General features: G+C 36.8%; 1 protein-coding gene across 1 annotated transcript in view; it reads left to right on the plus strand.

Annotated features, from left to right (window-relative positions):
• The window catches only part of RNF212B (ring finger protein 212B), a 93,214-nt gene that overhangs the window by 57,988 nt on the left and 17,172 nt on the right, over positions 1-18,054 (plus strand). The window contains exons 3-5 of the mRNA XM_061157806.1: positions 9,805-9,905; positions 11,730-11,782; positions 12,249-12,323. Coding sequence (XP_061013789.1) covers positions 9,806-9,905; positions 11,730-11,782; positions 12,249-12,323 — 228 coding nt within the window. The 5' untranslated portion in view covers position 9,805. The remainder of the gene's footprint in view (positions 1-9,804; positions 9,906-11,729; positions 11,783-12,248; positions 12,324-18,054) is intronic.

An 18,054-nucleotide genomic window follows, 5' to 3' on the forward strand; every position in this document is an offset into this window, starting at 1 on the left:
TTTGTAATTTCTGTTTTATCATCTAGAGTTGCTTTTTGATATGTATTTATACTCCCCCATCTTTTGGCCACAATGTGTGGGATCCTAGTTCCCCCACTGGGGATTGAATTGGTGCTCTCTGCAGTAGAAGCTCGGAGTTTAACCTCTGGACTGCTAGGTCAGTCTCCTTTCCAAAACAAAGAATTGCACATTATTCAACCTACACCTTCTATTTTCATTTAACAATAAATTCTGGAAATTGTTGAATATTCTTCTTTAAAAAAATTCTTTTATTTATTTATGCCGGGAGCCAACACATGAGACCCTACCCGTGACAAGGTCATGAGGGAGGAAACCTGATGGGCAAGGCGGATCAGGTTTTCAGGGGTTACGAAAAGCTGCCCCCGGCGCTCACCTTAAAGATGATATCTGTCTTTCTGATGCTTGCTTCAATAGACTACTCCCTAACTTCTGCAACACAGGCAGAAGGCCTTCCCCGATCTCTTTCCAAATAAGAATCAATTTAGAACTTTAATCAATAAGTTTCCCGGGTGATGGTATTTTATGAGATTATCCAGGGTGAAAGGAGTGTTTTAATTTGAACTCCTTTGCTGGCATTCTATTTCATTTAGCAAATGTTGTCTATGCCCTTAGTACTAATATGCATGATTGCTTATAATACCCTAATCATAAAACAGTACAAAGAATCTGATCATATAAAGGCCCTAATAGACATAGAGCCCTTCAGGGAGTGAGGAAGCCCTATTAAGAAAACATAAGAAAGATTATTCTAAAAGTGGTTATTGGGTTAATGTTTGCTTGCTGTGTTTTGCTTGCTGGGTTTTTGCTTTTAATGTGCTAAGGTTGTGTTATAGAAACCATTGTTAATATAGTTAAAGATCTAGAGAAATAAGAACTTAGCCCTAGTGTGGTAACAATGAGATGGTTGTTAATTGTCAGCCAGGAGTGCTAGGCAGAGGCTGCCTCACCAAAGTCGCAGAGTCAGTGTGGGGTAAACTTCTTAGATAAACACAACTGACAACTTCTGCAGAAGGATTAATTTTTGTGTTAACAAGGTTATACTTCTACTCTGTACTGTTGCCCTATGAGACTGCTACCTTTCAGTTAAGGTCACCAGAGAAACAGAAAATAGGTTTACATTCACCTGACCTACATAAAATGTTAATAGGCCCCAAGGCCAGAAGATAATGTACAAGACCCTCATAAACAAAGAAGTATGCAGAAAACACCCTGGTTTCATGAAGAACAAGCTGATGTAATGCTAAACTATCTTCCCCTTAGAAAGGTACTAACTTAGGGTATAAAAGCTATGGTGAAAAATAAAGCATTGCCAGACTCTGCCAGACTCGGCTGCACCCCCCGTCTGGTCACTCTCTCTCTCTCTCTTTGTCTCTCTCTCCCACGCAGACTTGGCCCTATCGAGGCTGGTCTCACATGTCTTCTCTCTCTCTCTCTCTCTCTCTCTTTCTCTCTCTCTCTCTCTCTCTCTCTCTCTCTCTCGCCGACACCGTTCATCCGGAGGGTACCCCCTGGATCCTGCTGGGGCTGGACCCCGGCATATTTATGGCTGCCTTAGGTCTTTGTTGCTTTGCTTGGGCTTTCTCCAGTTGCTTCGAGTGGAGACTACTCTCTAGTTGTGCATGGGCTTCTCACTGCAGTGGCTTCTGCTGTTTCAGAGCACCAGGGCCTAGGTGCACAGGACTCAGTAGCTGCAGCATGTGGGCTCGGTAGTTGTGTCTTGTGAGCTCTAGAACACAGGCTCAGTAGTAGTCGTGGTGCATGGGCTCAGCTGCTCCACGGCATGTGGAATCTTCCCAGACCAGGGATTGAACCCGTGTCCCCTGCATCGGCAGGTGCATTCTTATCCACTGTGCCACCAGGAACGTCTCTCCTTTCTTTATTTCTTTTTAAAAAAATATTTATTTACTTATTTGACTGTGCTGCATCTTAGTTATGGCATATGGGATCTAGTTCTCGGACCAAGGATCAAACCCAGGCCCCCTGCATTGGGAGCCCAGAGTCTTAACTACTGGATCACCAGGGAAGTCCCTCCTGTTTCTTTTTATATGTGCATAATACTCAACTGTGATTTGTCACTGATAAACACTTGCTATTATAAATACTAATGTAAAAAATAACCTTGTTCATAAGTGATCTCATATTTTTGCCAGTGCATCTTTGAGACAGATTCCTAGAAATGGAATTGCTGGGTTAAATATAAATATATGTGTAAGTTTCCTAGATAATGTCATGTTCACTACAGAGTGGTTGCAGTATTTGGCATCCTCACCAGCAATATATGAGTGTCTGTTGCCCCCTAACCTTGACAAATGAATATGTTATGAAATACTTGGGTCTGGCAGTCTGATAGATGAAAAGTGGTAGTTCGATGGAGTTTGCTTATCCCACTAAAAATGAGGTTGAATATCTTTTAATATGTTCAAGGGCCATTAAATTTTTCTCTATGAACTGTTTATGCCTTTTGCTCAAATTTCTATTGTCATTGGTTTTCTCTTTTTAGAAGTTCTTTGTATAGTAAAGTTATTAACCCTTTGTGATTTAAGTTGTCACAGTTTGTCACTTAGGTTTTCACTTCATCTATAGTGGGCTTTCTTTGTGTATATGTGAGAGAGAGAAATAATTTGGACTCTTTCTCCAAAGGGTGTTCTTTTATTTTTATGTTGCTAACTTTATCAATCTTTTCTTTTATTGCTTCTAGACTTTTGGATCACAGCAAGAGTTCCTCCAGTCCTTATTTGTAAAAGTAGTCACCATGTTTTCTTTCAGTACTTATATGTTTCAGTTTACATTTAGATTTCTGATCGATTTGAAATTTATCTTGGTGAACAATGTGAGATACAGACCCAGTCTGATATTTTTCCAAATGGCTATCCAATTGTCTCAAGTCTTAAAAAAAAAAAAAAAAACTCAATTCTGGGAATTTTCTGGGGATCCAGAGGTTAGGACTCTGGCTGCACTATTCCCAGGGGCATGAGTTCCATCCCTGGTCAGGGAACTAAGATCCCACTCCCACTGGTGGTGCAGCAGGGCCCAAATAAAAACAAAAACAAAAAACCCTCAATCCCACCCCATTCCTGTTGAATTCCTCACTTTTATCACAAAATAATAATTTCAAATGTGCATGGATTTATTTCTGGACTTTCTATTCTTTTTTATTGGTCTGTATGTTATCCATGCACCATGAGCACAATTTTTTTTTAATGACTTTTTAATATAGAAACTTTATAGTATGTTTTAATATTGGGTGTGGCTAGCTTCCCCCCCACATGACACTAAAAGATTTTCAGGGTGTTCCTGGATGCTCTTGTCTGTTTGGCTATATTCTACATGAAATTTATAATCAATTTGTTTAATTCAAGAAAGGCAACATTTTTTGGATCATGTTGTTAAATTTATAATTAGCTTAGGGAGAACTGACATCACTATGATGTTGACTCTTCCTATCCACCACGGCGTTTATCTCTTTCAATAAATGGTTTAAAAATTTCTTCATATATATTATTAAGTTATTCCTAGGTATTAATCTCCTTTGTTTCTACTTTAAATAGTTATCTCTTATATCTTCCCCTAGCTATTATTTGAATATGGAAAGGTTATTGTATTTCATTTTGTTAATTTTATAACTTGTTACTTTACTGAATTTTCTTATTATTTACAGTAGTTTCTCCATTGATTCTTTTGAATTTTTCAACATACAATGATATAATCTGCTAAAAGAGGTACTTTAATCTTATCCTTTTAGATTAATGTTCGGATACCATGTTAAATGCTAGTGGTAGCTCATTCCTGACTAGCAATAATGCCTCTAATGTTTCCTCATTTAAAAAACATACTGGATTTTGCATACACATGCATATACACACATCATTTAATCACATTAAGGAAATATCCATTGACTCTTACTTCACTGAATTTTTAAATCAGAAATGGATATGAATTATGACAAACATTTTGTTGGCAACTGTGGAGATAAGCATAAGACATTTCTTCTTAGAAATATTACTATAATAAGTTACATTAATAGATTTCCTAAAATTGAATTATCCTTTTTTTTGTAATGAGCATCACTTGGTCATACTTCTAAAAAATGTGTATTCTGTTTTCTATCTTATTTAAGATTTTTGAATTAATATTCACAGGTGAGATTGTTATATGGTTTTCTTGTGTGTATGTGTGCAATCTTTATCATTTGTTTACTAAGTTCATTTCATAAAATGTTTTTTAAAAGTTTTATCCTTTTTCTATGACCCAGAATGTGTAAGTAGAATTAAGATTATATTTAGGAAAACTAGGCAATGGTTTGAGTTATGGGCTGAACTAATCACTTTTTAGTGGAACATCTTTTTAACCTGAAAGAACAACTAACAAACTATACTTATTCAGATTTGAGTATTTGGTAGACATTTTCTCAAAAATATACAAACTGTGGAGAAGGAAATGGCAACTCACTCCAGTATTCTTGCTTGGAAAATCCCATGGATGGAGGAGCCTGGCAGGCTACAGTCCATGGGGTTGCAAAGAGTTGGACACTTCACTTTCACTTTAACTTACCATTAGACTGTACTTGAATGGTAATGCTTCAAATGAATATAATCTATATTAAAAGGAGGCTTGGCGTTGGAGAACAGGGTGATTCTGTAGAGATTAGTGTTTTATACATGGACCCAACCTGATTAGAGATATAATGATTTTAAAAAAAAATGATTGAACATTAAAAAAAAATATATATATATATACACAAACTGAATTTGTCACTTCAAGGAAAGCAGGTGACTTAGTATAATACTTATTGCCAATGATAAAACTCAAACTTTCACATGAAAATCAAAATTTTGAGACACTTTTATCTGCAACTGTGTGCCTGACTAATTCCCAAAACTCAAAGATTTTTCTGGTGAGATAGGTAGTGATATTAACAAAGTTGATTTAAAAATATTATAAAATGAGTGTGTCAATATTTAATATTGTTTCATGAAATGTGTCAATGTGTGTAACTCAGTGAACTAGTATTTTCCAAATGACCAATTTGGTCTAAAGGTAAAAGGTGACAAGTTCATTGATACAGTGCAGTTAGCTTTTAACAAACTCCCACCTCTTAAATTTTGGTGTAGTGTCAGAGATAAATATTAACAAAATCTAAATAGGTGAACAGCAGACTCATTGGAAAAGACTCTGATGCTGGGAAAGATTGAAGGCAAATTATGTCTGTAACTGTATAATGGGGTTTTCTAACAGTCTAAAAGCTTTTAATTTACAAATAGTTGTCCGAGCTCCTATAAGTGCCACAGCCTCCTCCAACTATTACTTGGAGCCCCTGGATCAGACATCCTCACTATGAGGATTAGGAGAATATGTTGCCTCACCAATTTAGGGACAACGCCCCTTGTCAGCTCGGAAGCAGTTATGGAATGAGAACGACGCCCCTTTTCCCCAGGCAACATAATTCTCCTAAAAGAAAAGAGGGGAATGAGAGAGTCATTTCCTAGGCAGGTTGATAAGAAGTCTAGGGGTCCCCAAGGAGAGAGAGGTCTGGGATATTCAAGGAGGAAGAAAGGACAAACTTTTTTACTTTTTTCCTCTACATTCCTTAGGATTATATAACAATAATGTATCCTGCCTGAGGACAGTCTTTGGATTAAACCCTCTGGCTAATTCTGTTATCTTAAAACATAAATTATGGGAGTAGGTCTGGTCTTTACAAGGATGTATCCTGCCTGAGGACAATCTTTAGATTAAACCTTCTGGCCAGCTCTGTTATCTTAAAATGTAAATTATGGGAGTAGGTCTGGTGAGGTCTTTACAACCTCCAGACATTCTTCAGATTCATTGGAGAGTATATAACTCCATTGCTAACACTAGCAAAGGGGGTACTCTTTTGCCCCCTTCTGATGCCTATGTAAGAAGCTTTCTCTATCTCCTTTATACTTTAATAAAACTTTATTATACACACACACACACAAAAGATTGAAGGCAAAAGGTGAAAAGGGCGGCAGAGAATGATATGACTGGATAGCATCACTGACTCAATGGCTATAAACTTGGGCAAATTTGAGGAGATAGCGGAGGACAGGGAGACTTGGCTTGCTGAGACCCACAGCCTTGCAGAGTTGGATAGCACTTAGTGACTGAACAATAGGCTCTAGGGAAATAGTACTCTCTTTTCCAGCTACATACTTGAGTGAGTCCAGATCTTTACACACTTCAACCAAAACAATATACTGTAACAGTGATTGCAGAAGTACATGTGTGAATCCAGCTGCTTTCTATTAGGTCAGATTGTGTGTGTGTGTGTGTGTGTGTGTGTGTGTGTGTATACACACATATGCTCAGTTGTGTCCAAGGCTTTGCAACCCTGTGGGGTGTAGCCCACCAGGCTCCTCTCTCCATGGACTTTTTTTTTTTCTCCATGGACTTTTCCAGACAAGAAATACTGGAGTGGGTTGCCTTTTCCTTCTCCAGGGGATCTTCCTGACCATAGGATTGAACCCACGTCTCCTGCGGATTCTTTACCACTGAGTTAGCTACCTGGGAAGCCCAGGTTAGAGAGTGTTGTTATTCAGTTGCTGGATCCTGACTGATTCTTTGCCATCCCATGGACTGCAGCACACCAGGCCTCCCTGGCATCATTAGATGCCTGGTCAGATAGTAAGAGATTATAAAACGGTAAAACAAAAGTGATGCCACTCTTCTCACTAAGTTGTATTTATTTTGGAACATACAGTTATATTTCACAGGTTATGTTACCACTTAATGGGTCTGTTATTGTTGTTTTCAAATAAATTAATAAATATTTTAAACTTTTCAGTTTTAATTGCTAATATGGTGAATATTGATAGATACAATCCACATAAACCAAAACTTTGTAGGGAGGGAGTCTTCAATATAGTTTTTTTTTTTTTTTTTTTTTTTGCTACAGCATGTAGGATAGAGGATCTTACTTCCCCGACCAGGGATCAAACCTGTGCCCCAGCAGTGGAAGCACAGAGTCCTGACCACTAGACCACTGCGGAATTCCTTTCAATACTTCTTAAAAGTTAAAAGAGTTCTGAGACCAAGAAGTTTGCGAATCACTACTTATCGACTTCCTCAAGGAAATTTCATGTTCACTTTTTTTTTTTTTTTGGTCAGCTACTTTTATAACTGAACAAAGGATAAAGAGCCATAAATTTTTGGATCATATTTTCTTTTTGAAAACCTTGAAATGCATCTTCATTGTTTCTAGCATAAAATGATTCTGTAAAGAAGTCTGATGCCAATCTACTTTTCTTTTCCTTGTAAATGGCTAATATTTTGTTGTCTGGATGCTCAAAGGGGTTTTCCTTATCTTTTTTCCCCTTATCTTTAAAGACTAATTTAATAGCTTTACTAGAAAATGTTTTGGTTCTGACTTTCTGGGTCAGTTTTCTCCTTTGCAATACATAGACTTAATTCTTATTTCAGGAAAATTTTCTCAAAATTTTGTTTTAAATATTTGTTCTGATTCGTTGCTCTGGTTTCCCTTGAGAGGATAAATGTGTGTGTAAAATATCTTTGTTTGTTCTCTATATCTCTTTCTCTTGGAAGTTTTTATTTTTCTTTTTAGAAAAACCTTCCTCCTTTCAGCTTTATTTCTGAAAAAAATTTTTTTAATTTCCTTGATACTGGTTAGTTATCATTTATTATACAACAGTACTCTATACAAATCACTTTTTAGCTTTTCTATTTCTGGTTTACACTGTTCTTTAAAAGCATTTATTATTTTCTTTTTTTTTATATATCTTTTCTTTCACTTGAAAATCAAATGAAAAAAAGAGAAGAAAAAAATTACGTTAACGTTTTCATCAGCTTTGTGACCACATTTTTCTAGTATGTTACCGTCTACTTGAATATTATTAGGTTTTTTTCACCTTTTTGTTTCCACACTAGCACGCATGGGATTCGATCATATTTCTTATCTTTTCCCAATTTTAAATCAGGTAGATTTTTCCGGAATATTAAGAAAGGGCACTTTCGTCTCTCGGGCCCCGCCCACTACCGGGCCCCGCCCACGCCTCTCACACACCGTCGCGGGACACGCCCAGTTGCTTGTCTCTCGCTGGTGCCAGACTCGCTCTATTTTTTCCCGCCATTTCCAGCTCTTCTTGAGAGCTGGTTGATTTCGGTGAGATCCGAGGCCTTCCGGGATCACTGCGGTCAAACAGGTAGGGAATATAGTTTAAAAAGAGCTTCTGGTAAATTCGAGCCTTTGCCAAGTCTCCGTCGCTCTTAGAAATAGGGCGAGTCTTACCCTCACAAACCCTGTTAACGGCCCTTCTTTGAAAGAGTTCATTTGGTCAACCCATTTGATTAAAATTCTTCTTGCTCCGTCTAACTGGGAGCATTATAACTGGGACCTTTCCAGTAGTTCATTAGACTCACTTCTGGGAGAAGTTAGTGTGTCTGTGAGCAACAAATAGAAATCTGAAGCTCGTGCCTCTGTGTAATGTCTTTGCGTTGAAACGTTTGCATGCTCACTCGCTTCAGCCGTGTTTGACTCTTTGCGACCCGATGGGCTGTAGTTTGCCAGGCTCCTCTGTCCAAGGGATTCTCCAGGCAAGCATACTGGAGTGGTTTGTCGTGCCCTCCTCCAGGGGATCTGCCCCACCCAGGGATCGAACCGCTGTCTCTTTACAGATCCTGCATTGGCAGTCGGGTTCTTTACCGCTAGCGCCATCTGGGAAGCCCTATTGAAACATTTATTCAGTGTTTTTGTCTTGAATCTTGCCCTTGTGTGACAAAAATGTTAAAGTGTGGGACAAACTAGCCAACACCCTTTGAGCAAATGTCTCCATAAACGACTTTAAAACTTTTTTAAAGAAAAAACTTAAGTGGGGAAAAAATTTACCTTCTGTTTTGTTTTTTTCCCGCAATTTAATTTTAAATTAAAATCAAACCTATTTCATTCTTGTAGTATATTCATGAAATTAAACATAAATTCATTAAATATATGAACTAATGACAGCTCAGTATGTATTTTTTTTTATTATTATTATTATTTTTTTTTGGTCATACATTGATATGAATCAGCCCAGTTCTGTATTTTTAATGTCAGTTTTTTCACTTCAAATCTTGCTGTTCAGTGAATATCAAATACATCTTTTATTTTTATTTTTTCATATGCATCTTTTAAAAAAGGATGGGATTGGACAAAATGTTAAATGATTTTTAAGATCACTTTCAGATCTATGATTCCGAGGTTCTGTGGAGTAGAAGAAAATGTAAACAAGCTGAGACATCGTTCAAAAACCATGTTTCTCTTAGATAAAATGTGTCCCAAGTGCTTAATATGTGATCTTCTATATTTTGTCCACTACCTCCTCCTTGCTCCATCTTGCTGTATCACAGGAAACTATTAGGAAACACGTAGATGGTTCTTTTTTTTAAAGATTGTTTTTTCTAATTACAAATTAACACCTGAATTAATACAGAAAACTTAGAAAACAGAACAGTGTAAAGACAGCATATACACACAAATATCCATAATCTCACCATTCAAAAAAGAAATCATCAGTGTCCTGTTACTTTTCTGAATATGTATACTTTTTAAAAAATGGCATTGCATACTCTGCAGTCTGCTTTTTTACACTTCAGAGATATATGTACTTTCTTACAACCAATTGAAATACTCCACAAAAATATGCCCATATTCCAATAAATTAGCAGAAGCTAAGCAAACATTGTTAAGTAGATTTTGGAACAGCTATAATTATGTTATAGTAAATATAATTATGTTATGCCCAGAATTGTTCTCTCTCTTTGCTGCAGAATGGATTGGTTTCACTGCAACCGATGTTTCCGAAAAGATGGGGCCCATTTCTTTGTCACCAACTGTGGCCATATTTTCTGTAAAAAATGTGTGATTCTGGGTGAGTGACTTAACTGTTTTCAGATTCAGGCAAAAATGTTTTAAACTTAGAAATAATGATTAGCCATTTCTCTGTGTAATTTGGAATAAAAATCACTTAGGAGGTCAAATGTGCTGTGAGTATAATAGGAAACTGTTGATTATGAAAATTGGAGGAATCCATTAACAAAGAATGATTTAGCAAATGGAATATCTATTATATGAACATCAAAAGGTGCTTGTCAGTGTTCTGAAGCCTATAGCAGAGAAAGCCACAAAATTATGAGACTGACTAGAGAAAAGAGAAAAATAAAAATGATGACTAGAAATTGGGAAAGTGGTTGATAACAAGAGCCATTTCTAATGGAAAATAGTATAGTCTGTCAAGTTAATTTGTTTAGAAATATTGACGATGATGATAGTGGTGGGTAATACCTTTGTGGTTTTCACATGTCCTGATTTTATATATCCTTACCACAACCCCAGGAGGTAATTATTAGTAGACCCACTTTACAAGTAGGGAGCTGATTCAAAGAGGTGATTTGACCAAGTTCTTGCAACTGTTAAATCCTAAAAGTGGGACTTTAAGATATGTCTTTTTTTTAATGCTAAAACACTTAAATTTTCTGTATGTATGTATTCTGGGTATGTAGGTCCAGAAGAGGGACTTAGGATGCTTTGATCAGGGAAAATTTCATGGAAGAAGTGCCACTTTGATAAAGTTTTGAGTAATAAATTGGAGTCTGCCAAGTGAATTAGGCAGGGAAGATCATTCTAGTTTAAAAGAACATCATGTATAAAGGAATATAGCATCATAAAACTTAGTACAGGGAAGTACACATGATTGGGATTGGTAGAACATAAAAGAATAAGATGAGAAATGTGAGAGATGAGGCTAGGGAGGTAGGCAGTGGCCAGATGATGGAAGGCTATACCTACCAGGCTAAAGAACCTGAACTTTATCCTGCAGGTGATGGAGAGCTGTGGAAGTTTCTTTGTTTGGCTTTTTCTTAAATAGAAGAATGATTTGGATATGCTAGCTGATTCTGGCAATAGTACAGGAGGAAGACCGGGAAAACTTTATCCCCAAGGAAAAAGAGTCAGGTTAGCTCACCTCTGGAGAAGCTTTTTTGAGGTGTGAATCTCATGACCCTTTTAAGTTCTCTGCTAATGTAACAAAGCTATTACTAATGCTAACAGCAGCTCACTTTGGAGCAGTTTGTCTCAATGAAGCACATGTCATATGATGTTTTCTCCTGACATGGCATTTATCTTAATCAATAACCAGCACCACTACTAAAAATTCAACTTCAAAGGAAGATTAGGAATTTTAATTCTCAAATCTTTCATGTTGAGTTAATCAGACAATGAGGGTAGGAGAGCTTCAAAACGATATCTAGGAATACTAGCAAAGTGCGAACAGGGCAGGAATAATTGGAGAATTTCTTCAGGTACCCAGTGTGTGCCTACTGTCAGGGAGATGGAATAAAAAAATAATAACTTAAAGTTGAGATCATTGGTACTCTTCCTAGACTCTAGTAAATGTACACCCCTCAATGACTGCTGGGAGGCAACTGTCCCTCATGTGTAGCAGAAAACGGAATTTATTAAAAAGGAGATGGGTAGAGGTACAGAGTGAAAGCCTTACTTCTCATCAACATACATGTTTGGCATGTATGATTTCTGGCATGGTGCTCAAGTTGAGGTCGTTTTTTAGCACAATGACATTCTGAATTCAGTAAGAACCTCTTTTCATTAGCTAGCCAACTTGACTATTAGCACATACTTTGGGAAAATCTTACTTCATGCCCATAAGAACCAAACATTTTTTCCCTTTCCCCCCTAGAAAAATGTGCTGTTTGTGGAACTGCCTGCAAGTATCTGGCTCTTTCTGATAATGTAAGTTTTTCCTTCTCTGTCACAATCTTATCCTGTTTCCTGATGTATAGGAAGTATACAATGAATACAGTGACTATGAAGTGAAAGTTGGGGGGAATTCCCTGTCGGTTCAGTGGTTAGGACTCAGTTCTTTCACTGCAGACCTGGGTTCAGTCCTTGGTCAGGAAACTAAGATCACACAAGCCACACCATGCAGCCCCAAAAAAAGACACAAAATACGTAGATAACAATTGAGGGGGAAAACAAGAGATAGAAGAATAATTTGTGGGTTTGTGGCTACTGCCACAGAAGCGTGAGGTAAGGAGGATTAAGACATATAGTCAACATCTCCTGGTTCAGTAGTGATCACACTCTTACCTAGCACAGTGAAATTCTATCTGGTGCTTTAGAAAGGGTGGTATGTCTTTAACTATATTTGCCAGTATTTTATTTCATTCCATTGTGATGTGTCTTATTCTCTTCATAGCTGAAACCTCAGGAGAAGATGTACTTCAAAAACCCTGTGGAGACAGCTTTGCAGTATTTTAGTCACATCTCTCAGGTATGAGAAATAACAGTGAAGACAGTCTGATTTTCCAGGCAAGTTATAATTACATCTTGTTTCTTTTCCAAAGATTCTCTTTAAACTACATTCGTACATTTGTATACAGTGGGGAGAAATTCGCTGCCTTATTTGCTTTCCTCGCTGATAATACAAATCTCAACAATTAACTTTTTACTGACCCAAAATCTGTGATAGGCTGTAAAAACCACTATGTAGCTGAATCTTATAGTTCCTAGTTCTATTAAGTCATTTTTGAGGATAAAGATGCTTCTAGGCAGTTTCATTATCCTTCTGTGCAGATTTAGTGAATCTTCTAAAAGTTGCTTTGAATATATAGGTCTGACCCTGCAGTGGACTTAGCAACCTGGCTTTCAAAGTTTTGCTTATAGACCTAAGTTCAAGAAGGGATTTCTTGTTCTCTATTCTTATTTTTCAATAACCTTTCTTAGTAATGCTTATATATTTAATTCTTCATTTAGTATTTATAATTAGTTGTCTGAACTTTAGAAGATATTTTTCTTTTCCTGATGCATGATATGTTGTCATGCTATTGACTCGGTCAGGAGCAATCGAGTTGTGGAAGGAGGTGAAGAGGAGACGGGACAGATTTGAGAGAGTTCCCAAATTGTAAAAATTTTGGTTTTTCACTTTCACTCTTTAGTTCTCCACCAAGATCATTTCATAGCCTCATGGGATTCTTATCTGGGTATGTTTCTTGAGATTTTATTGCTATTTTTTTTCTCTATTCTTCTCATTATTTTGAGAGTTATTCTTTTTTTTTTTCGAGAGTTATTCTTTTATTAAACATGAAGATGGTCCTTTGTCATGTTTGGCTGAAGAGAGTAGATTTCATTTTTCTTCGATGTCTCCCCTTTGATGTCATCAGTCCTGACTCTGAAGATGGAGGAAGGGAAGAGAGGGCTTTCATGGCATCCTGCTTTTAGCTGCTTGGGTGAACCATCATATTTGAGATACTATTTAACATTATGAGGAGATAAAATCCAGCTGAGACTCAAGGAGAAATGTAAACAAGGTCACATGAACAAGAGAAAGAGCGGAGCTTTGGTTAATAACTAAACCAAGAATTAGTTAATGATCAGTAGAGAAATTATATGTAGTCTGAATTCTAACCTACCTAATCATGGGACCAATTACACATGGTCAAGTAATCAAGATAAAATACATGGAAAGGGTCAGTTAATCATCACTTTAGTGAAGTGCCAGTTTGGTAAAGTCAGCAATGTCTGAAAATGTGTTTTCCTAATCTGTGAAGTTGAATAACTGATCCAAGTAATGTCTAGATTGTCTTTTGCTTACATTTTCTTTCCTCAATCAGACTTTTACTGACTCATCTCAAATAGCAGCCCCAAGTGTACTTATCCTGCTTTATTTTTCATTGGAAATCTTATCTCTAATATTTTATAATATATTTGTTATTGTCTGAATTCTGCTCTGCTTTCCCATAGTGTAATGTGTTCAAGGTTCATCCATGTAAAAATATTAGAACTTCATTAGTATTTCATTCCTTCCCATGACCAAGTAATAATATAGATATACATTTCATGTATTCATTCATCAGTTGAGGGACATTCAAGTTGTTTCCACCTTTTGATTATTATGAATAATGCCACTATGAACATATGCATACAAAGTTTTGTGTGGACATATATATTCATATCTCTTGAATATATACATAGGAATTAAATCACTGGGCCAAATGGTAGTTCTCTGTTTAACTTTTGAAACTGCCAGACTGTTTTCCCAAGTGCTTGCCTATTTTACCTTTTTACCAGCAGTGTGTAAGGATTTTGATTTCTCCATATTCTAATCAACATTTGTTTTTATCTGTCTTTTTTTATTCTAATCATCCTAGTGGTATGAACTTGTATCTTGGTGTGGTTTTGATTTGCATTTCTCTGATGATTAATGATATTGAGCATCTTCTCATGTACTTATTGGCTATTTGTTTGTCATCTTTAAAGTAATGTCTATTCAGATACTTTACCCATTTTTTTAAAAGTTAGATTGTCTTTTTATTATTAGTTGTAAGTGTTCTTTATATATTCTAGGTACAAGTCCATATATATCGGACCGTATATATACCTAGGTGTATATCCTAGGTACAAATCAGGTATATGATTTGCAAACATTTTCTTCCATTTTGTTGGGCCCTTTCCACTTTAAAATTAAGAAATAAAACAGGGCTTCCCTGGTGGCTCAGTGGTAAAGAATCCGCCTGCCAATGAAGGAGACTTGGGTTCGATTCCTGGTCCAGGAAGATCCCACATGCCGAGGAGCAGCTAAGCCTGTGTGCCGCAGCCATTGAGCCTTTGCTCTAGAGCCTGGGAACCACCACTACTGAGCCGCAACTACTGAAGCCTGCTCTTGGCAACTACAGAGTAGCCACCACTGGCTGCAACTAGAGAAAAGCCCGTGCAGCAAGGAAGACCCAGCACAGTCAAAAATAAATAAAAATTATTTTTAAAAAAGAAATAAAATAAATGTTCATTAAGTAAATTCAAATAAGAAGAACAGACAAGATGGGATATCAGTAAAATAGGAAATAGAAGATATTGAGAGAAGAAGAGGGAAAAATGTAAATTCACAAAGAAAGACCAATTCAGAGCAAAAGGCATAAATGAAAATACAGAAAAATACTTTTATTAGTTTAGTGTTGGGATAGACAAATATTTCTTGAAAGGTCAGTAAATAGGCTTTGCAGGCCATGCAGTCTCTGTTGCAGCTACTCAACTCTACTGTTACAGCATAGAAGCAGCCATAGGCAGTCTGTAAACTAATGGGCAGGACTATATTCTAGCAAAAGGCAAAGGAGAAAAGGAAAGATATAACCATTTGAATGCAGAGTTCCAAAGAATAGCAAGGAGAGATAAGAAAGCCTTCCTCAGAGATCAATGCAAAGAAGTAGAGAAAAACAATAGAATGGGAAGGATTAGAGATCTCTTCAAGAAAACTAGAGATACTAAGGGAAGATTTCACGCAAAGATGGGCACAATAAAGGACAGAAATGGTATGATCCTAACAGAAACAGATGTTAAGAAGAGGTGGCAACAGTACGCAGAAGAACTATACAAAAAAGATCTGATCGATAGTTGCCTGACTTTGAAGTCATATGTTTTCCTAACGTACATAAATAACTACCATACAAGTCATTTGAATAAAATCCAGTCAAGACCCTATCTCATCAATAGACCAGACCAGTTTTCCATCCCTCACTTGAATTTCAACATTGAACAACTGAGATAATCAATGATGCCTTTGAAGAAAGGTTTTGTTTAATTGAAGATTATTTTACCTGAAAAGAAAGAGTTTATCTGTCACTATATAAGACTTCTGAAACAGTATAGTTGAGTTCTTTGTCACTACTGAGCAGGTTGAGGAACTTAGGCCCCAATGTAAGAGATAATATCGCTTTGATTACAAACTGTTCAACCCAAAACTTTCTGACCACGCTGCACAGCATGTGGAATCTTAGTTCATCAACCAGGGATGGAACTCATGCCCCTTGAAGTGGAAGCATGAAGTCTTAACCACTTGCCCACCAGGGAAGTCCCCTGCTTTTGATAAGGAAGCATTTAGATGAAAAAATTTTTTTGCACAAATCTCTTTGAGCATCATAATTACTCTTAAAATTACAAATCTGAACATGTAACTGCCTTTTCAAAACCCTTTGATGGTTTCCTATCACCTGTTTCCGACTCTTCAGAGTGACACCTAGTTCCCTTAAGATCTGGTTCCTCCAGATCTTCTCTCTCCAATGTCATCTACAGCTACCACTTCACATTTTATGTACCACATAAGTTCTTATGTAGGTTATTTATTACCTAACCTATAGGGTAGGTTTAGTTCTTTGCAGTTCTTTTATACACCATGTAGTGTATAACAGCTTTGTATCTCTCTGCCTGGAATGCTTGACTTCCACACTAAAGTCACCTCTTAATTATCATTTCTATACTTTATACATACTTCTTCTGTTTTTCATATCACCTTTTGTTTTAGTTATTGATTCATACTTCTGAATGTCTCTTGTACAATATGGTGAGGAGCTACAAAAGTACAAGAGTTCATACAGTCCCTCTTAGTATTTCCTACTCCTTGTATCCATCACCCTGCTTCATCAATTCTTAGCTCTTGGCCAATCTTCCTTTTTCTGGACCACCCCATCTCCTGCCACCCCATCTAGATTATTTTGAAGCCAAAATCAGATATCATATCATTTCAATTTGTGAATATTTCAGAATCTGTCTCTAAAAGATAGGTATTCTTTTCTTAAATATAACCATGTCATGATAAAATAATTCCCTAATATTATCCATTAATCAGTTAATATTCAATTTCCTCAGTGTTCCTTAATTATTTTAAAACTTTTAATTGGTTTCAATAAAATCTATATAGCTGAGTTGACTATTTTGTCTCTTAAGGTTATTTTAAACTGTAAGTTTCCTCTCGTTTCTTTTTTACTATTGTTGAAGAAAATGGTCTTTTGTGCTCTAAGGCTGTTCACAGCATGGATTTTCCACATTGTATCTGCCTGGAGTCATTTAATATGCTTGTCTGTGCTCTATATTTTCTCTAAGTTAATAGTTATTTAGGCTTAATCAGAATCATTTAAATTGAGGGGAGGGGATGAGACAAGACTACTTACAGCAGTGCTGTGTTCTACCAAGAGGTATGTAATGATTTTCTGTCTTTCATTTTGTGTGATGGTAGAAATTGATGAACTTTACATTGATCCATTAGTTCACTGAGTTGCAAGATGCTGATATTTTAATTCTGTCTTTTCTTCTCATTTATTTTAGCTGAATACTTAGAAAGGAGAAATTTACATTTCTCAACTATATGATTACCTTGAGATATAATTCAGAATTATGGGAATTCCCTGGTGGTCTGTTGGTTAAGATTCTGAGCTTATACTGCAGGGGGAACTAAGGTCTAACATGCCACATGGCATTGCAAAAAAAAAACAAAAAAAACCAACAGCTAAGACCTGTAGATATTAAGTAACAAGGGAGTCAGTTTCACCAAAGATAGATATGGAAAACTAATAAATTTTGAATACCTAGGAGAGATAGTGAATTTACCAATTTTTTTTAATATGAAAATGAAAGTCGCTCAGTGGTGTTCAATTCTTTGCAACCCCATGGACTACACAGTCCATGAAATTCTCCTTGCCAGAATACTGGAGTGGGTAGCCACTCCCTTCTCTAGGGGATCTTCCCAACCCAGGGTTCGAACCCGGGTCTCCTGCATTGCAGGCAGATTCTTTACCAGCTGAGTCACCAGAAAAGCCCAAGAATACTGGAGTAGGTAGCCTATCCCTTCTCCAGGGGATCTTCCCGACCCAGGAATTGAACCAGGGTCTCCCACATTGCAGGTGGATTCTTTACCAGCTGAGCTAAATTTATTTATTTGGCTGTGCCCAGTCTTAGTTGTGGCTCTCTGGATCTTTGATCTTTGTTGTGGCATGCAAACTCTTAGTTGTGGCATGTGAAATCTAGTTCCCTCACCGGGGATTGAACCTGGGCCCCTGGCATTGGAAATGTGAAGTCTTGGCCACTGGACTAGCAGGGAAGTCCCTACCAGTGCTTTTAAAGTAAATTTTTTAAACTTAGCAACTCTTCTACAAATATTCAAAGCATTAAAATTGCGTGGGAATATAAATCTTAAACTAAAAAAAATGACTTTTTTTAAAAATTACATTTAAAAGTAA

Source organism: Dama dama, chromosome 12 (genome assembly GCF_033118175.1).
Source record: "Dama dama isolate Ldn47 chromosome 12, ASM3311817v1, whole genome shotgun sequence".
NCBI classification, from domain to species: Eukaryota; Metazoa; Chordata; class Mammalia; order Artiodactyla; family Cervidae; genus Dama; species Dama dama.